The 24,474-nt window shown below is 40.1% G+C and overlaps 2 protein-coding genes across 2 annotated transcripts; one reads left to right on the top strand and one right to left on the bottom strand.

Annotated features, from left to right (window-relative positions):
• ptgs2b (prostaglandin-endoperoxide synthase 2b) lies at positions 1–4,716 on the bottom strand. The gene is made up of 10 exons (XM_070832003.1): positions 4,592–4,716; positions 4,116–4,232; positions 3,879–4,022; positions 3,609–3,752; positions 3,048–3,229; positions 2,839–2,922; positions 2,498–2,744; positions 1,760–2,046; positions 1,513–1,660; positions 1–969 (listed from the first exon to the last, which is right to left on the bottom strand). The coding sequence occupies exons 1-10, from the start codon at positions 4,650–4,652 to the stop codon at positions 557–559; spliced, it is 1,827 nt and encodes a 608-aa protein (XP_070688104.1). The 5' UTR covers positions 4,653–4,716; the 3' UTR covers positions 1–556.
• Positions 4,717–5,929: 1,213 nt separating this feature from the next.
• pla2g4ab (phospholipase A2, group IVAb (cytosolic, calcium-dependent)) lies at positions 5,930–21,146 on the top strand. The gene is made up of 19 exons (XM_070832355.1): positions 5,930–6,067; positions 7,652–7,769; positions 8,706–8,787; positions 9,031–9,179; positions 9,497–9,610; positions 9,958–9,995; positions 10,645–10,789; positions 12,439–12,575; positions 12,951–13,173; positions 13,425–13,539; positions 15,069–15,206; positions 15,302–15,391; positions 16,378–16,443; positions 17,109–17,239; positions 17,399–17,510; positions 18,155–18,339; positions 18,435–18,624; positions 19,649–19,806; positions 20,635–21,146. The coding sequence occupies exons 2-19, from the start codon at positions 7,752–7,754 to the stop codon at positions 20,791–20,793; spliced, it is 2,250 nt and encodes a 749-aa protein (XP_070688456.1). The 5' UTR covers positions 5,930–6,067; positions 7,652–7,751; the 3' UTR covers positions 20,794–21,146.
• Positions 21,147–24,474: the final 3,328 nt, after the last annotated feature.

Below are 24,474 nucleotides of genomic sequence, written 5' to 3' on the forward strand. Positions count from 1 at the left end.
ATGAGCTCCATTTCCTGGTAGCATTTATTAGTGTCAACCTTGCAAGTCCATAGGCACTAAGAACAATACAATTCTAAACAACAGTACAGCTTGGATTCAGAGTTATTATGGTCATTTCAAATTACAGAAGCCAATGCACAGACATAGTAGACATAGCAGTCATTCATTTCACTGTGAACATCACTACGACACTGTACCACTGTATCGTTGCCTCTAAAACAGATCACTGTTGTGTACAGAGACAGCCATACATTTTTATGAAAATTTACATCAGAAGTGTAATGTATACTACTATGTAGTTGAAACTGTAAACTAATCTTCAAGTATCAAGTTGCAGTGACTGAGGTCATTACTGTAACAATAATTTATAATACAATAAATCTTTCAATAAATAAACACAACCACAGACTTTTGTTCTTGATAACCAAACAAATATACAAAATTACGTATAAAAACTTAGTGTTATGTTATAAATATAGGGCAATAAATACAAAAATAAATAAATAAATAAATAAATAAATATGTATTAAAATAGGTCCAAATAGAATAAAACAAATTAGAGCTCAGTAGTCCTTTCTTTCAAAATGACTGTGGGGTTGATATCACTGCTGCGTGACTGGGATGTGCTCGAGTTGATGATCATGGATCCCGTGTCTTTAACGTCAGGCACGTGAAAGGATGCCACGGGACAGGGGCCGCGGACGTTATTGCAAACCAGCTTCTGCAGGGAGGCGGTGTTGATGATGTCGAAGCCCACGTTGCCTCCGAATGTGCTGGGCTTCCAGTACTCCGGGGAGCAGATGGCGTTACCCATTAAGCCCTTGAGGGAGTAAGGGGCCCCCATCTCCACCATGGTCTCCCCAAAGATGGCGTTAGGCCTCGGTTTCTCCACCAACAGACCTGGGTATAGCTCCACAGCGTCGACGTGTCCGTACATCTCCTCCAGCACTGCAGCCATTTCCTTCTCCCCTGGGTGACAAAGGTGAAAATAGTTTTATTTAACTCACTTTGAAGATGAAAGCTTGCTGCTAGTCTAAATATGACCTCTGTGTTTTCACTAATTCAAATCCAGCAAGTAGCAGCTGAACAATGATCTTCTCTTTACTTTTTTCTTTTTCTTGTCTCTCATATAAGCTTACACTTGACATCTCAGTTAATCAACTCAAATCGTCTTTGCTTGAGAAAGTTAAATCTTCTTCGCTGAAGCAGGAGGCCTCTCGTGTCTGTTTATGTCTTGCTCTCTGTGATGACAATCTGCTTACACTATCTCAAGATGAAATGACCATCTGGTTCTTAGACTCACGAAAATAAATTCCTAACCTCCAAAGCTGCTGGGGACTGAAATACTGAGCCCAAACCATTTCTTTAATAATGAGTCATCTATGACATAAGCTTGATCTTTCAATCAATCAGTTAATGACAATGGCATTAGTAATAAAGTCATAATTTGGCCTGAGGCAACATTTCCTTTCACTCCATGTTTATAACCTCACTATAATCTCTCCCTCTCACCTGTCAGGTCCTCAAAAGAGCTGTAGGGCTTCATGGAGAATCGTTTCCTGTAGGCGTTCAGAGACTGGTAGCGCATCTTTCTGCTGTTTTCAATGGACTTAATGGCCACATACATGATGGGTCCTGGGACATTTCGGCCACCGGCAACCTAAACACATGAAAGGAAATTGAGTGGATCAGTTTTAAAGGGACAGAGCTGTTACAATCAAAATCTAAATGCTTCTGCTACAGCTCAAACAGTTCTTACCCGTCCGGCAATCTGCTTGGAAAACGAGTCCACAAGGTTGCTGATGCCGTGCTCAGTCACTACAGAGGTGTTGAAGACAAACTCTTTATAGTTGTATTCTTTCTCCTCAATGTGGAAACTATCAGGCATCAGTGGGTGCCAGTGGTACAGGGTGTTGAACTCGGATGCAATGCGGTTCTGGTACTGGAAGCGCTGGTTGAAGAGCAGCTCGGGGTCAAACTTGAGCTTGAAGTTATAACCGCTCAGGTGCTGCACGTAGTCCTCGATCACAATCTTGATCGTCTCTCCTGCAGGACAAATGATTTAATATTTAAAATATTGCAGATAGACGTACATATACATATATATTTCAGACTTCACTTAAAACTGGGCTGTAAATTTAATTGTTAAGGTTTTTTTTTATCTATGTAATCTCCTTTTTGTGGAAAATCCATCCATCAAACAGTGGTGATTTGACTGTAATGGTTAGTTAACATGTGGTCTGAAGGCCTGAAATGAAAAATTAAACATTTCCTCTTTCTCACATTAGTCAGTGTGCTCCACTGAGTGCTCCACTGTGTTAACATGGTTGCTGATAGGTGATTACCAAAATAAAAAGTACAACTTCTTCTTTTCATAACTTCCTGGGTCATTATATTAAAAGCATGACAAGTGCATCACATGTCTCTCTTGTTCGTATTTCAACTTTGTTTTCCCAGCTATGTTACAGTAAATGTTTAAAAATGTTTTAAAACTCACCAATCAGAATGAGCCGTGTGGTCTGGAAGAGCCTTTCGTCGTCCCAGTAAGGGTGAACCTCTTTCAACACATCACACACCCGGTTGTGTTCCCGCAGCCAGATGGTGGCGTACATCATCAGGCCGGGGACCAGGCCGAATGCCTCGTGGCCCACGGCGAAGCGGTGAGAGTCAGGAACATGAGGAGGGTAGTGCATGTCAACGCCCACTTCCTTTACAGTTGGGGGGTACATCTCTCCATCCAGCATCTGCAGAGTTATGCAAGAGAGGAAGCATCTGTTAGATACTTGTATGGTCTGAAGTTTTTGGTTGTTTAAACTGTAGTGCTGCCTCCTCTCATACCTGATATTTCAGCTTTCCATCCTTTAAGAGTCGGAGCTTGTATTGCCTCTCTAGGTTGTCTCCATAAATGTGGTTGAGGTCCACCTGAAAGCAAACACAACACCGTTAACTCATGTTGAATTTCTGATTAATTATTAATTCACAAATGTGGCCTCTCTCTCTCTCTCTCTCTCTTTGCTAAAATCTGACGTGAAATCTGATCTGCTCACCCCGTGGCCTTTAGCTACAGTAAAAGCAGGTCCTTTCTTCATATCAGATTTGAAGAACTGATGGGTGAAATGCTGTGCGAAGAATGCAAACATCAGGCTGGTGCCCTGTGGGTCCGGGATAAACTGTCTTCTCATCAGGAGCTTCTCAGCCAGTATCTTAACATCAGGTAGTTCTTTTTTACCTGGGGAAAGAATTAAGAACATTAAAGTTAGCGTACAAAACTATAACACAGAACCAAGCCAGTTTAATTTGGATGAAACACACGTGATGGTAAAGGTGATGATTTACTTTCACTTGTAGGAAAAGCTTTAACTGAGACTTTCATTGTAAATTCCTAAGACACGTCCACTGTCAAATCTGAAAAAAAGTGGTTTCATGCTCTTTGGTTTTGGTTTTCTGGAGCAGGTTGTACTGTGTTCCCTCAGCATAGTTACACTCTATCTTAATGGATCACTTAAATGTGTGCACTTCCTCTCATGTAATGCACCCAAGCCCCTCTTGCTCAGTATTTAAGAATCTGATAGAACTGGTTCTCCAAAGGCAGAGAGAGCGTAACTCACCTACGACTCCCATAGGGGTTGGGCAGTCCTCTGGCACAGGGGGGAGTGTGCGCGTATAGTAGGAAAGGTTGGAATAGGCTTCCCAGCTTTTGTAACCATAATCTGCATTGTAAGTTGGAGGACTGTCAATCATGTGGGATCGGGCTAGAGAGAGAAAAAAAGAATTCCTTGTTATCATAAATGCTACAACTGTTTCCGTACAAATCATTTCATATGATATGAAACCGTTTCTAATCCATGGTCTCATTTTGCCTTCAGCTAGACACTCACATGTCAGCACATATCTCATGATGGCATCCCTGAGAAATGAGATGTTGTTGATGATGTTCCAGAAGCCCTTGAAGTGGGTGAGAAGGTAGTGGACGGTGTTGGGCGAAGGCTTCAGGTAGATTTTGAGCCAGGTGAGGAATTCAGCTGTAAAAGCCCAGAGGGAAAATGAATGAAGTGAACAACTCACCGCAACACATAAATCAGATTTTAGAGTCATTCAGTCATTGGTCTACTTACGTGTTGTGCAGTTTTGTCCATAATATCCCGTGCGTGTGCAATCACACTCGTAGCTGTCTGTTCCCATCGCTGTGCAAACGCCCTTGTTCTGGCATGGGTCTGAGCAACATAGGTTACCTGTAACAGACACAGTTGGACTGTTACTGACAGTGCACCCCTCCTCAGGTACTAACATAAATCTGTTAGAAAAGCCTCAATATATTGAATCCCCCAAAACACTACAACACTATGTTGAAATGAATCTGAGCCAGAGAAAACATAGTTTAAAGTTGTTTTGACACGTCTACTCTTATAGCCTGTAATATTGTATATTAATATTCATTTAAATATTATATTTTAAGTAGCTTTAAGCAACATCTCAGGATGTAAAAGATCCCCAAAATGAAAGTAATCCACAAACGAATGTAATAGTTCTACAAGGACCTTCTGCGACCTGTTGAAGTTGTTGGATCAAAATTTCTGCTTCATTTACTCACCCCCTTCGCAGAGAAGAACACCCAGCGCCAAGAGGAAAACCGCAAATGTGAGTCTGTTCATACTCCAAAGACTTTGTGGGATCGTCTCGTGTCTTTCCTTCTCTCTCCTCTTCTTCCCTCCGCGGTCGCGTCGCTCTGAGGCTGAAAGTTTCAATGTTCAAACCTGCTCATCGGAGCACCTTTATACGCTTGGAGAGGGTGACGTCATACCGCCAGGGAATGAGTGTTAAACTGGCCAAACTAATCGATTAGTAATACAGGGAGGAATATTTTGCCTTTCACAATCAAAGCTTTCCTGATCTTTTCTTCATTCATTCTCAGCGGAAATCTGTCAAATATTGAAATAAATTTATAACAAAAAGTTGAAAAGTTCCAACTTTTATATGCTATGCTGTTTTTCTGTCCATGCAAACGGCCAGTTTTAAAGTAGGACTTAACAGGAATGCATTTTATAATCATTTTTTTTATAACTTAATGTCGCTTAACTACTATAGAAAGTGGCAACTTTTATGATATTTTTTTGATAATAATTAATTTTATAATCATTTTGATATACATTAAAAATATATGAATGTCCCCCCGAATGTCTTAATTATAAAGACTTTATTTCCATAAGAGGACACAAGAGGATAATTCAAGATATAGTTTTCAGTTTTACAAAAAGGTCTGTGAGAGCCTGTGAGGCGTGTCAAAGAAAAAACATACAGAAATGAAAATATGTAACGTCTTTGCACTATTTGATTTGTGAGAAATTACTTGCTAATGTGTTTTCTGAAAAAGATGAGGTAATTGAATTAAATTTGCATGATATGTTGTATCAAACCTGTAGAGGCATGGGGCTCTGTGGGCAACAAGTCAATGCTGAGATTTCTTTTTTTTTTTTTTTTTTTACTGTCTAAATGAATTATTACTTAAACTTACAATGTTTTATGAGAACATTTGGCGGCAGTGCTGCACAGAGAAAGAGACGTTTGAATTATATCTGTATTATCATGTTTGATTTAAAACGTGGGCTGGAAATGACCGGCAGACGGATCCAAGAGGGAATATTTGACTATATGTTTAACTTTAGCGTCACACTTGTGTCATATTCCATTTCACAAAAAAAGTTATTTATGCATTACGCGCCCTCCTGTGGACGCCGTTACGCACTGGATGGAGAGGTGGAGAGAAATCTACTGAGTCAAAATATGACTCTTGGTAGGAGTTTTCCGTAATCCCCTACTTCCTGTTCCTTTCTTTCTTGGTTTTTTTTTTTTTTTTTACTATTTCAGAGTGGCAGTTTTCTTCGTCTCCGTGTGGTTCCTATTTGTAAGACTTTCCCTTAACCTAAAGTCTGACACCGCAAGCTGTGATCCTGTATTATACATCTGCCCTTCGATAAGCGCCTCCTCCAGATCCAGTCCTGCAGCGGTGTTCTCGATCAGCATGACACACTTTTCAGGATTTGTGAGTTGATATCGCTCTTTGTTCAAGGTACGTGTCGATTTTCCTGCCTTTTCAAGATACAGCGTTATGAGTTATTTTGCAAATTTGATCGGACTGGAAGGACAGTGCCAGTACCTGTTGCTCGTGGTCGCAGCGTCTTCGTGAACAGTTCACTTTGTGCAACTCAGAGGAGAAGGAAACTGAAAACGCGCTATTGACAACATTTACAGACAATACAATGATACTTTGTCAACCCAATCGGCAACAGCCTGTATTAAAGTGCCAATAAGGCAGGTCGGACTGAACAGATGCAGTTAGGTGCCTTGTAGTGAAGTCTTTTGATTAGTTAATTGATTATATATTTTGTTCCCTATCTTTCTCGATATATATCATGTTTTGTATCAACACCATTTCAAATCAATAGCTTACACTATCATCTCTGTTGTCTTACATTTATCTGAGGCATTATCATTATCTATCATTACATGTTGCAAACTCACACCATCTGGCCTGGTCAGATCTGACCTTATTCTTCTCAATGAGGGCTTTCTGGCAAAACCTGTTCATAGTAGCTGAATAACATGTTTTGGATGAAGCCTATAATCCAGACTTCTACTGTAATGGCAATTCCCTCTGATATGTCTTTTGGGAAAGCACAGTGAATCATAGTGAGATTTCTATCACCTTTTATGTCTCAGACAGGTCCGCACATGTACAGTATTAGACTACTATATGTGTTTGAAACCTTCAAATTACTGCAGCTGTTTTGCATCATGGCTGGTTGCTGTGTGTCCCTTTCATATTTTGTGTCCTCATATGAAAATTCAGTGCTGTGAAGTCGCAGGGTTGTGTTGGCACACACACAGGACTCAGCAGCCTGCGTGCACTCATTGTACGCTGCAGAACAAGGGCAGAGTGAACTGGCACTTTCAAAAGCTGGACCACTGATGCCAACTACGTGACCAGTGCTGTGAACACACAGACTCTCTACGTGCTCCCAGTCCCCTCACTTATGACACGCTTTGGTGAACAGCTGAGAAAAGACTCGCTGACCCTGATATCTACACACACACGCACACACGCACACACGCACACACACTGTATGCAAATTTCTTATTAACATATGTGTGGTTAGTAAATAGAACACCTTAACACATTGCTTAAAAATAATCATCTCTGCACCTCTTCTGTACATGCAGACTCATCTAAATGTCATACTGTACACTATGTTATAAACACACCTTCTTTGTACAGTGTTATCAGTAACATAGTGTCATAGATACATGTCTTTTTACTGACATCTTTCCTTCTTGCTCTCTCTACATAAGCATGTGGTTTACTTACACTCATGCACACTAATATGGACGCTATTGGCCCAGTCCTCCTATCATGTGTCGTGGCTCAGCACACTTCCCCATGTCAAGACGCAGCATTCTTTGCTGAACTTCTAAAACAGCGTTGGGTTTTATCAGAGGATATCCTCCTCTAGAAAGATACATATGCCTGTTGTATGCATGTTTGTTTAGGCTATGATGATGTTGTTAACCACTGGAAATCTTTTCATGTACTTGTTTTCTGTCTATTAAAGCTGCATTTGCACTGATATTAAATGCTTTTTGTTTCATCTTCCAGAATCCAAAAGCTCCAGTTCTTGACTGAGATGTTCTCCTGAGTTAAAGTTAACATCTTTTGACGAAGGCTTTCCAGAGAATTACTCACCTGACAACTCACAATGGCTTCCAATATAATTGTGAGTATCGACATAGATATTATTTCCTGTATGTACAGTAAAAAAAAAAATGAGACAGAAACAAAGCGACTCCAGTGGATTGAATCACGGTACTAATAATTCCATAGCAGGCCTTAGCGTTTTAGTGGTACAGGAGAGTGAATTTTGCTCTCAGTGTTCCAAAGCAAAAAACTAATGTGGGTTGTTTTAAACAACAAACATTAGCATGAGATAATCTATGTGATAGCTGCATTCACATCCCTGCAGGACTGATTTACAGGGTTAGTTGAGACTAAGTTCTCTCTCCAGCATAACTTAGTCTTTAGAGGGTGCTTGTGTTTCCCATGAACGATCACACCTTAAAACTATAGTGAATATTAATGAATCAAAAAAAAAAACAGCAAGAAAATGCAGCACAACCTGTGTCTTTAATCCAACATCAGGGCTCAGAGATGGATATCTGTGGAGGACAAAGGGAAAACTGCATAGACATGCATAACCTCCAAACTCTGAAGTGATCTGAAAACTGTGTTTGGCAATATTTTATAGTAAAGCAAGAGATTTACAGTCTAATTTCATTGTATGAATCACTTACATACTTACTCGGGTTCTTACTGGTGCTTAAATGTAGGTACTGTGAAAGAAAACAAGACTATGGGGAACAAGGAAGAAACAATTGTAGAAAGTAATTATTCATCAATGTGAACACAGCTTGGAAGTGAAACCTGAACTAATTAATCTCATAGCGAACGTGACACAAAAACCTCAGATGTTCCCACAGATGAACGTATGAATCTGCAGTCAATCTAACATCATAATTCTGTTATGTTATGGTTTATGCGTCTACTGAATGGTGCGTCAATCTGTGTTTGTAATCTTTGTTGTCGCTGTGGTTGGAATGATTTTCCCACATTAGGCAATGAAACCTAACTGAACTGAATGAATGTTGTAATTCAGGTGGAACAGCAGTTTTCTCACAAATTCACAGTGACGGTGGTTCGAGCCGAGAGCGTCACCAAGGGAGCACTGGGTGACCTGTGTGAGTCTTGATACATATTTTTTTGCCTCAACTCATGAAATTCTATTATATTTTTACTGCTAATTATTTAGAACATGCGGCATTCACATAGTAGTCATTTTAGATCAATGTGAACTTGTGCGAAATGTGAAAACAAATACAAATACACTTATTCTGAGTTGATGATACTTTTACTTACTTACTTTACTATTCTGCTATTCACAAGCACTGTTTCTGTGTGTGTGTGTGTGTGTGTTTGTGCAGTGGACACCCCAGATCCATATGTGGAGCTGTTCATCCCAACAGCCCCAGAGAGCAGAAAGAGGACCAAGCACATAGACAACGACATCAACCCAAAATGGGACGAGACCTTTCAGTTCATATTAGACCCCAACCAGCAGAACGTCCTGGAGGTTAGCCCTGCATTTTATTGTGTTGCACAGTCTATACCAGTACAGGATGACAAGCAGGGATATAGTGGAGTGTAAACCTACATAAACATTTTCAGCCTGATACAAAATAATATGAGATAAACAGTATCACCATAGAAACTAGGATCTGAGTGACTCATAGTACATTAGCTTAGGGTCATCTAATAAAAAGTAAATACATTAAAGCTTTTCTGAAAGTTTTATTTACATTTATGATTGTAGAACATCTTGGTTGGAAGATGATGATTGTTCAAGTGACTAGTTCAAGTGAAATAACTGCTGATATTTTTTCTACTCAGTTAACATTGATGGATGCCAATTATGTGATGGATGAGACACTTGGGACTGCGTCCTATGACATATCCAAGCTCGGAGTAGGCCAGACAAAGGTGGAGACTTTCCTCATTGGCAAAGTAAGACCCTGAACCACAGCAAACTCTGGCAGTTTCGTCATTATAAATTCATGTTGTGCAAACGTACAGGAGTTTCCTTTAAATTTCTAGTAAAGATCCCACAATTTCTGCAGAAATAAAATATGTGAAGATGAATTACAATGGATGGATTATTGTATCATTGTATATAGTATTGCATATGATATGATATTGCACATCACCTGCAGAATATATACTGCATGTGGTTAAAGACTTGAGTGTGCCAACAGAATAACTCTGACACATTGTGCTTGCCTGTTCACAGAATTAACAGCCATAATCAACTGTTCTTTACTTGACAATAAACACACGTTTCATTGTTTTCACAGGCGACCAAAGTATACTTAGAGATGTCCCAGGAAATTTGGTATGTATTCCCTTCAAAATCAAAAATTGTCTAAGTACTTGTATGTACTAAGTATGTAGTTTTTAGCAATAATTCTTTTGAACAGTTTGCTCTGTGATTAACCTGAAAGCATGAAAGCAAAAGCAAAAACACTGTACACTGAACACTGTATCGGGTGTTCGCTGACAGCAGGATCAAAACAAACCGAACACCAGCACTCACACACCAATAGCTGCCTTATTTATTGTGGGCTAAAAACACAATAAATAAGGTTATTGATCTCTGAGTGCATATGAAGGTGTGAATGCTTGTGCCAGTTATAAATGAATGACAGCTTGTGCACATATCTGTCACAGGTTCAGGAATACACAGGAATTCAAGAATACACAACATAACCGCAGAATACTTGTGTAGGGTTTGGAAATATCGTAGAGGTTTAGCAATTATATCATACTGGGTTAGTTATTATGAAAAGATGAGCAGTAAAGGATAAGAGGCCTGTCTGTCTGTGGATGTGTTCTTCACATCACACCACCCTTATAGATCAGTTTCAACATCATCAGTACACGCTGAGATCATATTGTAATGTCATAATATAAAACATGATTTGTCATTTGTCTTCCCATCGTCAGATTTTGGTAGACCTTATTTCTGTCATTTGTTGCTGCAGCACCAAACTGGACCTGCGATTCAGCCTGGCTCTGTGTGACAAAGAGAAGCAGTTCAGACAGTCCCGCAGAGAAAGAGTGATGCTAGGCATCAAGAAGCTGCTAGACATGGAGAAGCCTCGCTTCCTCCCGAGCTCTCCAGAGGAGGTGAGAAATGGCAACAAAGTCAAGTTTTGATATAGATTTGACATTGCAGCTGTTTGTATTTGAAACTTAGACTGTTTTCAGTCATCTGTGAGGTGACAGCTCAAGCTATTCAAGCTGCAAAACTTGTAATATTCCTGTCATGAAAAATTTGATGATGCTGTGGGCGGACATAAAGGCGTACAGTTCCTCACTCTGTTTCTTATGATTAGATAATTTAGTCAAGTTTCAACAAAAATTGTAATGTATTTCAGCTGATTGACTGATACCTTAAGAAATAACTTTACATTTTAGAATTGAGAATCTCAATGCCTCTATCATACTTCTGTCAAATGTAAATGTTGCAGTCTCCTTCAATGTACTTTCTAAAAGCCACTTTAGACACCTTATAGATGTAGACCTACTCATTATCTTTTAGTTATTTCTATAGATTAACCAGCCAACACACCAAAAAAGTCACTACAACCATAGCAAAATGTAAATGTATGTAACACATGTTTGTCGGCGTGACCTTGAACTTGCTTTCAGTGCCCTGCTCAACCTTTTGCTGCAACCTGCAGCCACGCCGTTCACCTTGCTGTCATTTTCTGCCACTGCTGCTATTCATAGAGCATTTCAAAAGATTTAACTCCACCTCAGCATCCACCTGCAGGCTCTGAGGCTACATTCCCCAAAGGAGGGAAGTTAATATCTTCCCTGCACAACAGGGAGGAGGTAATGATTAACGTGGTGTTTTCTTTTAGGGAGTGATGAGGTCAAAGCCTAGATACCAAATACCCACACTGCACATATTTTACACTCACATGATAATCCATTCCATATGAGTTAGCTGACTGAGCTATAGCTGCTTCACCTCTTAACATTATACATGATTGGTAAATGATTGGTGTGATAAACTGTATGTTGTGGCATTTCTCCTCCTAGTATAGATTCTCTCTCATGATATATAGTGTTATCTAGTAAAGATGAGAGAAAAATCGTGTAAATCTTTGAGGTCTGTAATGTAACCAGTTTTGTAGACTTGCTGAATTCAAAACTATGATGCACTTTTTCATACGTTGTGATCTCAGCTTATAATAACACTTGGACATTTCTCACACTGGGAAGAAAACTATACAGTAAGCCTCAAGTTGCAACTTCTGCTCCCCTGTTATGTGCTAAGCTAAGTTTCATTTTCTTGCTGGTGTGGTTTTGGCTGGATGCCCTTGGGGTTGACTATTATCTCCAGCCATGCCTGCTCTTGTTTTCAACATGTGTGCCGGAAGCTCCAGAGCAATGAGATAACCAGCTTCTGCCTTCCACTATGCTATACCTTCCCTTTACTCCTTACCCAGGAGGACCTTCGTGGAAAAATGCCTGTCAGAATATGCAGAACTGACCACAAGATACACGCAGACTGCAGAAAGGAAGCAATGTTGCACAATTAAAATTATGAAATAGTTGAAAATCCGAAAGCACAAGTTAAAAAAATGTTTCAAAGGCATGATGTAACTGGCATGGCACCCTCACTATAGAGGCACAGGAGGGAAGTTGCTCAATTTTAAAGAGTGAGATGAAAGGATTAATTAAGCATTCCTCTGTCTTCTTTACATTATGACTCTCCCCTTGTGTGTTTGTGTGTTTGTGTGTGTGTGTGTGTGTGTGTGTTACAGGTTCCTGTGATAGCCATAGCAGGCTCAGGAGGCGGTTTCCGTGCCATGGTTGGCTTTGCGGGTGTGATGAAAGCCCTGTTTGAGTCTGGGGTCCTGGATTGTGCCACATATATTGCAGGCCTCTCTGGATCCACGTGGTCAGTTTTATTTCTCCTTTCACGTTACTCCTTCTCTTTCTCTCACCTCTTTTATTTCTGAAGACAATGTCTCTCTTTTTATCGTCTCTTTGTTACTGCTGCTATATTCCTTTTTATTTTTTCTTTCTTTCTGACTCTCCCTCGGTGTTGCCTCTTCCCTTCTCTGGCAAACTCTCCTGCCTTCCTCTGTTGGTATGAAGCTGTCATCGAGCGAGTGCTTCTGGCTTATTTCAGTCTCCATCTTCATGTTTATGGAGTGACTTATTGGAGTTAACTTCCTTACAAGTACAGTACCTCCTGAATAAACCTTGTGAAGCTCGTATTGACTGATATGACAACATTTTACAATTAACTGTTTTCTCTTCTTCCCTGTAGGTATATGTCCAGTCTGTACTCCCACCCCGACTTTCCCGATAAGGGCCCAAAGGACATCAACAAGGAGCTGATGAACAGAGTTAGCAGTAACCCGTTGAGGCTGTTGCTGCCCCAGCACATCACCAACTACATCCAGGCACTCTGGACCAAAAAGGCCACAGGGCAGCCAGTTACCTTTACCGATATCTTCGGCATGCTCATAGGAGAGACGCTTATACCAGCGGTAAGAGCAGTTTGTTTATTTTAATTTTGATGGTATTCCTTAACCTCATGTTTAATTTCCTCTCCTTTCTTTTGAAGTGACGTCCCACCTAAGCCTTATATAAGCCCTTTTCATTTGGGGCTGTGTTTCTCCCCTTCCATTTTTATTTCTACTTTTTTATTTAACTTCCACATAACCCCGATGAAAAGAGATTACTACCACCTGCAGAGTATGAGTGTAAATGATTCAAAGGCTGTGTTCTCTACTACCAGAGGATGGACATCAAGCTAAGCAGCATCCAGGAGAAGATAAACCAGGCCCAGAGTCCTCTACCTCTCTTCACATGTCTGCATGTCAAGCCAGATGTTTCTGAGCTCATGTTTGCAGGTAAATCACTTTTGCAGGATCTGCATGCGCCTTTGTGTTAAAATTTGTGTTGCATATACTCCATGTCCCTCAGAGAACTATTTTGCATATGTAATGAGTAACTAGAGATGATCAGATGAGTTTAGCCACATGCAAAATAACTAAGCAGTACACATTTCCTTATAATGCTGCTCTGCCACCACAGAGAGGACGTGTCACGCCGTGGCAGGCTGTCATCTAATACTAGCTCTGTAATGCCAGATTGTAATTGCGCAATATCAAGCAGCTAAGGGGTGTACACAAGGTCATGATAGACTCTGGGTTAGTCTCATGCTGCACACTACTTCCTCATTGTTGAGTTTGCCTGCCAAGCAACTGCACACTACGCCTCAGTGGAACAGACATTTGAATAGAAAATTGAACAAACAGACGGACAGATGAGTGAATATACACCATCTCCTGACCTCAAAACTACAAACTATAGTATTACAGTAAGACTCAAGTAGCAGATGTCCTCTGGAGACAGTTCCTGGTCCTCTTCTGTAAACAATGAACAGGAGACTGACTGACTGACTGAGTTTTAGTCTCAAGCTGCAATTCGAATTACATCTAAATATCCCCATTTACTGGATGGTATTACACACTCGACTGCTTCTTGTTTCTGAAGAAGGACACAATGCTTTTTAAAGTCAGTTTTAGTTCCTGGACAAACTTTAAAGAAACACACACACTGTTCATGAAGCCAAAGAAAACAGTGATAACAATACTACACTTAGAGTCTCTTGGTAATATCTCACTTAGGGTCTAGGAGACATAATATGAAACATTTGTCCCACAAGCATGTTTTTTGTTATTTCTGGCTGATGAAGAGCCAGTTTCGTACAGAATTACTGGCCTTTAAAAAGAAGGCACTCTTGAGACTCAAATAGACAAAGCTTTTTTTTCAGTTTTTTTTTCTTGACTCTCCTCTTACCTAAAATCCCCAGTTTCTTCATGACTCACCTTAATGGAAAATACCGTATTGTCAAAAGACAGCTTAAGTTAAGTTGAGCTGTGAAATTATCTTCACATTTAAAGGCCAATCATTGTCAAAAAAGTTACAGAGGTTTAAATATTTCTTATGTAGGTGTGTGTGTGTGTGTGCATTTGTGTTTCTGTTTGTGCTTGCATGCCTGAATGTTTGTGTATTTGACAGTTTGTTGCTGTAAAAGCTGCTGAAACGGCATCATAATGACTTGGTTGGTATAGAGAGGAATGTAGCCAGGGCCTTAATAACTATAATTTCAAATTCAAATTTCCAATTTCCGTCCTATCAAAAAAGCATTTTGTCTGTTGCTGACTGTCCAGATTTCATTCAGATTCAGTGCATCAGTGTGAGCATAACATTTTTAATTTTGTGTAATTACATTGCAATAACTGTATTTATTGACTGTACATGCTTTGTAGACACAGCAGACAGATTGATTAGTCACTGTATCTGATGGCTATGGGAATCATACTGGAAATGTGTTACATTTCTGTTACATTAACACGGAGGTTTCAACCTGCAGACTGGGTGGAGTTCAGCCCATATGAAATTGGTATGGCAAAATACGGCACTTTCATGACCCCCGACATGTTTGGAAGCAAGTTCTTCATGGGAACTGTTGTCAAGAAATACGAGGAAAACCCTCTTCATTTTCTGATGGGTGAGAAAGATATTTTCCTCTACACCTCTAAACACAACAGTCAGACCGTTTTACATTTTAGTAAACTCACTATCAGCATGTTTTCACTGTGTCAGGTGTATGGGGCAGCGCCTTCTCCATTCTGTTCAACAGAGTGCTGGGAGTCAAAGACACAGTCGGTGGGAGCACCATGGAGGAGGAGTTAGGTAATCTTTCTCTGTTTATCTTTCTTTCAGCAACAAATATAGAAATATTGATGGCAGTTCTTTTTTTAATTGGGTGTGGTATTTAAACAAAAATACTGTTTCAGTCATTTCCCCATATCTATATTAATACAAAACCTATTTTATATACGGGGATGTACCTGCCAATAAATCCATAGAAGAGTCCAAAGTACAATTGAAATGTCATAAATGTATTTTGAAATTGTGGCTCTTGAAACATGTCTCCACTGTAATCTGAAAAATTAAAAAATAAAATAAATCAAATAGTGCACCCAATGAAAAAACTGAAAATCTAAATTTGTATTATTTTCATTCATGTCGTGTCACAGCGTGTGAAAATAATTCAGCATAAAGGGTAACAAAGAGGTAGGTGTAAGAAAAGAAGGATGACAAAAGGATGTCATACATGACTAAGCGCCGATTTAAGTAGAACCACCAAAGTTGATTCATCAGTATATCAATACAGACTAAAGGCAATGGCATTATCTGGAAACTAACGCCCTATTTTGTGTCAGTGACACCAACGCATATTCTCACACCTTTAAAAATAATCAAGATTTATAATGTGTAGCACACACGCGTGTGTGTGTGTGTGTGTGTGTGTTTGCATGTTGTTACCACAACAGTGGGAAGGTATCAGCTTCCTGTCATTATTCTGACAGCTCATTTGATGTTTGCTTTGGTTGAAAGTCTTTGTTTGGAGTGACCTTTAAACGCTCAGACACACTCTGACAATGCATTGGTTTTACAAAAGTTTACGAAGGCATTAGTTTATCAGGGGTATTCATTTCTCTAAGAGCTCTTTGATTGAGATAAACAATAGACAGTGAATTTGATAATGTCACACAACTGAACAAAATCAGTCTGTCAGGTGAAGTGTTTATATGTGGTGTAAATAAGATTAACAGGCTTCTTTTGAATTTTGTTTGAAGTTTGAAGTTTTAGTGAAGCCGTCTTGTGTCTTACAGAGCAGATTAAACCACAGCACATCGTGGGAGAGGACAGCATGGACAATGACGACGAGCCACGCAAAGGTGAACTAAGATATGTGTGATTCGTAAGAGGTGCTCACAAACAGACACCTCATTGTGCTGTATAATCAAATTTGCTGTGGCGCATTAGAGGCGTGTGACTTTGAATGCTGTCAGCACACATTTTGACACATTGCTGGGTTTTCGAAAAAGTCAACGCCGTAAATACATTTGAGGTAATGTTGCCATTTGCGTCCGTTAGCATGACACAGCTGCATCCGTACAGCCACTGTGGTTACTGTCAAGGCAGGAAAAAGTGCATTATGCATCGCGCTTTTACTTCCAACTCTTACTTACTGTATGTTATAGTTTGCACATTGGCCAGTGAAGGGGTGTGCTTATGTTTTTTGCTTTAAGATTCATTAATAATGATGTACAGGCTAAAGTTAAGGAAGGAAATGCTTTTTCTTTGCATGTGTGAGCATCAGTTGTGAGTTAAACAGTAGCAAACTATAGAAGGAGGAAGAGAGAAAGAAAGATACCTTTATCTTTCTCTATGCCTTCCTATAAGATAAGTAACAGACAGACTTGTATCAAATTACTCACCCTTGACGATTACCCAAGAATTACCCAAGAGAAAAGGATTAATTTTTAATTTTCTGAGCCGCAGTGAAATTCTTTGTGACAACATTTGACGGTATGTTCTCCGTCATTGCCGTGGTGCTCAGGTGGGACAGAGAACCAGGATGCGGAGGACGAGTTCCATCGCACCGCTCAGGCTAGCTGGGTTCAACGAATGTTCACATCGCTCTTCAGTGACTCAGCGTTATTCAACACAAGAGAGGGCCGGGCCGGGAAGGTATTTGAAATATGTTCATTCACAGGAAACCATGAAATTATGCAACACTTCACACTAAACACTGCATGTGTTCCAGCTGCATTTTTCTTACATTCAAAATCACAACAACCTGCTTGTTTTTCCTGCATCTCTCCATGACCTATCTCACCCTAATACCAGGTGCACAATTTCATGCTTGGCCTGAACCTGAACACCAGTATCCCCTTCTCTCCCGGCAATGAGATCACATGCCCTGCCCCCCCACCCGAGGAGGAAGTGGACGCCGTCACAGGTAAGAGTGACAAATTATTGTCACACGTCATTGCTGTTGCTGTTAGATTTTTCCAGCAGTCATAGAAATGCAAAACAGGACAGGGCATGATAATTTCACAAATTGTGGTTTTGATTCTCCAGTGTAATGATAATCCTGTCTAGCAATGTTTTGGAGCTGTACCCAGTACATAAACATTCATCTTAATTTGCAAAGTAAATGCATGTGTACCCACTAAAATGACCAAATCTATATCACAATTTAGTTGGTTTTATACTGTATGTTCGTGTAGTCTTTATACTACTTCACCATTTTATTTTATTTTATTTTATTATGGGTAATATCTGACTCTCCTGATGGGGACTGTGTGATAATCACACACAAGCCACTTCTCTCCCATTACATACGGCCATTTTAACCCATTGTTAATATAAAAATGTTGATTAGTACAGCTTTGAATAAACGAGTGTTTTCTAAAACATACATGTGTGACAGAGTAAGGAAGCTTTTCTGGTACTGAACTGGTACCCAACCCATGTTCCACTGAGCATTACATAGCTGAGCCAGTTAATTAATTGCGTCAGTCGTGCGGAACAAAATTTGGATCAGACAAAAGAAATTCCGCAATCATGTTTTAGCGTCATTCATTTCATTGATTTTCTCAGACCCAGATGAGTTTGATCGCATTTACGAGCCTCTGGATGTGAAGAGTAAGAAGATCCATGTAGTGGACAGTGGCCTGACGTACAACCTTCCCTACCCTCTCATCCTGCGGCCGCAGCGCACTGTCAACCTCATCATCTCCTTCGACTTCTCTGCACGACCCAGCGACTCCAGCCCCCCATTCAAGGTTTGACTCTTTTTACAGTCAGAAATTCCTAAAAATGATCTGCGCTAGCAGGAAATCATGAACAATGTTTTTTATTTTGTCAACGTGTGCCACAGGAGCTGCTGTTGGCTGAAAAATGGGCTCGAATGAACAAGCTTCCATTTCCCAAGATCGACCCCAAAGTCTTTGACCGCGAGGGCCTGAAGGAATGCTACGTCTTCAAACCCAAAAAAGGCGAAAAGAATTGCCCAACTGTCATCCACTTTGTCCTGGTCAACATCAACTTCAGGAAATTCAAGGCACCTGGTAAATATGTGCATACGTTTCCACAGTATGTGTGAGGAGGAAAGTATGCCACGGCTCTTTTTATTATTGTAATAATGCTGTTTTACCACACGTCATGGCACATGAGGCTTCTCTTCCTCGAAATTACACACTGGAATTCAACCACATTCATTCAGCAGCTGGCAGCTTTTTGTATTTAGCCAAAAGTTGGACTCATTAAAAAGTCTCTGCTCAGGGTCACTGTGGTCTCGTGGTTGAAATGGTGTGTCTGCCTTTAAGCATACCTACAGTTTCCTGAGTGAGTGTGTGTGTGTGCACACGCGCAGATGTGAACCACAGTGTGTTCAGTGTTTTATGAGCTGTTTGGGTGAATTATGGTTCCCCGGGGAGCCAGGTGCTGGTAGGGAATCTCTCGCTCAAGTGGGAGAGCTCTGTGTATAAACAGGCCATACATCACGGGCCATACAAAGACACACTAACACCACATCTCCACTGCAGCTTCATTACATTCAGTAGGTCATCAGCCCACATACTTCTGCTGTTTACCAGCGTTACATAAGATTTTTTAAACTCGAACATCACTCCATAAATGGACTTCCTGTTTGTGTGAAGTTAGACAAGCCCTTATGGAGCTGATTCACTCTTGTATGCTTGTACTTTCCAAACCATGACTTCTTCCTCCGTTTGGTCTTCAAATACTTGAATACTGAGCTGGAATGCTCATTCTCGACCTTAGAAATAGTTAATAACTGCACGACATACTACAGAGAAAACGACTTCTCATTCATTTTGGCTTAAATGTTGAGTTTAAGAATAACTTTGAAACTCAACTGTTAAGCCAACACGGACAAAAGTGGAAATTTGCAGTTTCCATCCACCTTGACGTGATGCTATCGCGTCAACTGCTGTTTCCAAGATCAGCTCAACATATATTACATCTTTTGTCCCTAATATAAGCTTTGTTATATCTTGTAGAATTTTTGTAGATTTGTATTATTTTTTTTTATTTATTTACTTACTTTCTTAAATGTTAATTTCCTTACAGGTGTTCCCAGGGAGACTGAGAAGGAGAAGGAGGTGGCAGATTTTGACATCTTTGATGACCCGGAGTCACCATTCTCCACTTTTAACTTCCAGTACCCCAACGAGGCCTTCACCAGACTCCATGACCTGATGGAGTTCAACACTCTCAACAACCTTGAGGTTAGTTCTGCCCCTGTGGCTTCACTATAAGGTTCCTGCCGTCAAACAAAAAGGAAGGAATAGTGCAGCATATTTTGTAGTTTATAAGACTCGTGGTCATCAAGGGGTTAAAAAGTGATCCAGGACTTCACTCCAGCTGACTGATCACCTCCCTCAGTCATTCATTGTTTATCTGTCTTCATTCAGTTTGGTCAGTGGGGAAGTTTTACAGTTTTGCGTTACTACTATACAAAAATCATTTCGTTGCGCAACATCAAAAATTTCAATGGCCCAGTACAAGTCCTGTCTGGTTTACAGTAGGTGTGTCACTGTGAGAGGTCAGATTAACTTTCACTCACTCACCTGAGTCACTTCCTTGCTGAGTAAGGATTCAATCATGATGCAAAGTATTTGGTTTTAATGGAAGGTCTGGTCATTCAGACAAAATACCATGACTACCTTACTGTGAGTGCAGTTAGGCAGCAGCACTAATGTGGGGAAAACCACATTCCAGCCTCATGCGATGTCAAATTTCATCAGTGTGAGAAATCTGCATGTAATCAGCATGAATTAAATGCACTCCACATACTGATCTATATTCATATTATTATCTATCTGTATATATTATTATCATGCCAACGGCGTGGCTCCAGGGATGGCGACATTCACCGTGTTGGTCCAGATTGAAATATCCCTAACCCTAACATTGCTGGGTGATCATCAGTGAACCTTAAGACATCTTCTTACAGTAACTGATATTTGATAGGATGTGATAAGATTCGAGGTAATTTTGTTTTCCTCATTAATGATCCTCATAATGGTTTTAATCCCTGCATTTGTGCCCTGTAGGTGATTAAAGAAGCCATCAAGGACTGCATCGTGGCCCGGAAGGAGAATCCCTCGTGCCTCTCCCTTCCTTTCTCCCTCAGTGAGATCCCGAAAAAGAAGTTTCTCAAAAGAGATGCTCGGGTAAAACCCTGGAGTCACCGGGGAAACGACGACCAGTAACCTGATGTGAGACTTTAGATAAAGTGGACTTTAGGGATTTTTGTAGATTACGTTTTAAAGTCAAGCATTTTCTTTTTGGAAAACGCCACTGTATTCGGGATCTCCTCTGCATACGTTTAATCACACTCTTAATTTTGTAGAGAACCTCAACGTTTACTGGTAAAAGCCTTATGATTGCATTCATATACTACGCAGTAAGAATTTTCATCTGGCTTCATTTGCACGATTGTGACTGCAGGGGAAAACTGTTGGTGTTTACTGACGACACACAGCTGATGGCCGCTTTGTTACCTGGAGGTTGAAGATCAGCTCTCAGTAAACACTGCAGTGTGACTGGATTGTTACAGCTAACATCTGGCTCCATCACAAACAACAGGACTTTGTTTGTGAGAACCTTTATTTTGTTTCTGATACTTACTGAAATTCCCAAACTATGCTTTTTTTTAGTTCTTTATGTTCACTTCAGATCCATGCATTCATGTACTTCGCGAATCATATGAATTTTTTTCTGCAGTTGCAACATTCCCAATCCACATGGACACCTCTTGGCTTCAATTCACACCGTCTAGAGTAAAGTCGCATTTGCATCTTTGATATGACTTTTTTATGGAGCTGTGCTGTTTCTAAGTATTGCTTCGAGCTGTACGAATGCACCGTAAGAGGCCTCACCTGTACTGTACCTCTGTGCTAGCTGAACTCTTTCCATATTGAACGTGCGACGACAGAGCATGCAAATTTCCATGCTTTTGTTTTTTTTTTCACCTGATGGCTCGTCTAAACATGTAATCCTTTTTGAAAACATGGAAGACGAGCTTGTAACTATTGGTTTTGTTTAATGGCAACTCCAAAACACGCAAAGTGCTCCCCCTCTGGATACCTCAAACATCTCAGTGATGCTTACCCACCTACAGGGAAGGAGCACTCCCTGCTCTCTTTTAGGGAGTGTCTCATATTAAAGCAACCATTTTGGAAAAACAAAAGTTGATACCATAGAAACGGCCCTGCTTCCTCCCCCGCCCCCCCTTTCTCTCTCTCTCTCTCTCTCGTCATCGGTATAAAGGTGTGTTTATTTTCCTGACCATGTTGTTTCAGGCTGCCTTTTAGATACAGGCACAATTTGTTTTTCTCGGGCCATTTCCTCACCCGACAAACCCACCTCGCAGCAGGACTCGCCCGTTTAATGAAGTGGAGCTCAAGTCAGATCGAGCGAAGGCTGGGTGGAGTGGTGAGTGTGAGCATGAGACCCGCTCGCAGCTGCAGACGGTGGCTCTCGGCGGCACTCAGTGGAATTTTACACACTACACCTACACCTGCAGCAGTGGAGGCCCGGAATCTGACACACTACACCTATACCTGCAGGGGCCCAAAGGCTGCACACAGAGCAGTGGAATTTTACACTGCAGCATTTCCGACGCCTATAGACTCAAGTTTCAGCCCCACTGGTTTGGAAGAAACTGAGAAAACAAAAAAAAAGCGTGCTGCAGGGATTGATGACCAGCAAACCTATGCAGAATGCCTTTATGATATTTTAGCAGATCAGTTGTGTCCGTTTTTGCATGTTTATGTATTGTGTTTTTATGTTTTCTTCAAAGAAATAGGGGAATATGGTTGTTTGATAGCACTCAAATATCTCACTGTTACATATAGAGAGCAGAAGTCCTGATGTCACATTGCAGCTGGCCTCTGTTCTGTAACTCAGCACAGCCTCATTCAACGTTTCTTTTATCTGTCTTTCTGGAAAATGAAGTGTGGTCCTGTATACAAATCCACTGCAGCAGTTGAGAGTAGAAATTGAAACAAAGTTTAAAAAGCTCCCGTGAAAATGTACAGGCACAGTAGTTTTCATACATTTAGACAAAGCCAGGCTAACGTTTCCCGTTTCCCGTAACCATCTTCATGCTCAGCTAAGCAAACTGGATGCTGGCTGTAATGGACAGATGTGAGAATGGTATCAATCGTTCCATGTAGGTTAACTTGCAAAAAATGAAATAAATGAATAAATATTTCTAAAAAATGTTGAAATACTCCTTTAAGACAAATTTTATACTCAAAACTATGAACAAGCAAAACAAGCATTGATTATTTCTTGTCAAACTCTGTGAGCTATCTTGTCACACTATTATTTTTCTTTGTGGCTTGGTTAGTTTATTTAGAAAGCATACAACAGCTGTAGCAATTTTATCTTTTTTTGTCATGTTACATTTTTATGATCTTTGACAATGTTTACAAATGTGTAAGATGCTAAACGACCAGTTTTAGTGAATAATACTCCTGTGATCATTAACTGGCAAAGCACGACATACATAATGTTTATGTGCATCGTAAAAAGGACAACAATAAAAGAAAGAATGAACTCGTGTGTAATGTTTTCTGTTTAAATATTGGACACAATCCCTTCTTCTGAGAGACCCTCCTGTAATAACACACAGCTTCCTTTTGTTTGACTTACGCAAATCAGCCTCTCAGACTTCTGCTGCCTCCCCGGTACAATGGAAGTGAGTGGAATTTAGTTGACTAAGGTTTTCACAGGGACTACTCCCTTACATGTTTCCAACTTCCTTATTCCCACCAAAGGAATAGTACCTATAAAAGGATTACCTAGCGTGATTGGGATATTGATTCAGTTTTTTTTTTTTTTTAATATCAAAATTTTCATGAGCACCAATGACTCCATTGTATTCTGGTGGAAATAGAAATTACAGATACGGATATATTAAACCCTCGATAAATAAAACCCAAACTATCTGCATGGCTGGGTGCCACAAGGGGTAAGTGAGAATATATACATATATATATATATACACTACTCACAAAAAGTTAGGGATATTCGACTTTCAGGTGAAATATATGGAAAATGTAAAAAGTGAATGCTACAGTGATATTATATCATGAAAGTAGGGCATTTAAGTAGAAGCATGCAATGGTAATTTTATTCATCTTAAACAATTTATTGAAAGAAAATCTAACAACAGTGGTAGGTATACCACAACAAAACATTTCAGTGTCTCAATAAATTGGGATGTGGCCAAAGGACGTCCACTCCTCTCCTTTCTGTGACTCTTCCAGTCTCTGTATCACTGTTACAACCTCCTGATGACACTCTGTGACCCTCTAAGCTCAGTGAACACCTCCGTCTGAGGACTTCCTGTTTGAAGCCTCCAGTGTTGAGGTGCTGCTGATCAACTGTTAGGTGTCGTCTTGGTCTCATGATGTCAGAATGTGAACAGCACGATGAGGAGGACTGTTTAAATACCAATTCTAACTGAAGCAGGAAATGTATTGGTCGATTCATGGATCAAACCTGTTGTGAATGTTGCTGTTAATCACCTTGTTAGAGAACAGCAGCTTGTGCAAAAAGTACTGAGACACTGAACAGTTGGACATGTGCATTCAAAGGTTTAGAGAAGGTCACATTAAGTTCACCTGGAAAGGTTAGAATGCATTTTAGGTTCATCCTGAAATTTCACCTGAAAGCCGAATATCCCTGACTTTTTGTGAGTAGTGTATATATTTATGTCAACCAATCCTTCACGACAAGAACAGTTATAAATCTATAAATGTCAAAGTCAAAATATTTTTAACTTTTCTTCACATTTAAATCAATAATAATTTCATCATGGGTAACTTTAAAGGGTTGATGCACACAAATTATGCCACTACTAAACTAGCCATGAAGATAGT

The sequence above is a fragment of the Pempheris klunzingeri genome, chromosome 6, assembly GCF_042242105.1.
Source record: "Pempheris klunzingeri isolate RE-2024b chromosome 6, fPemKlu1.hap1, whole genome shotgun sequence".
Taxonomy (NCBI): Eukaryota; Metazoa; Chordata; class Actinopteri; order Acropomatiformes; family Pempheridae; genus Pempheris; species Pempheris klunzingeri.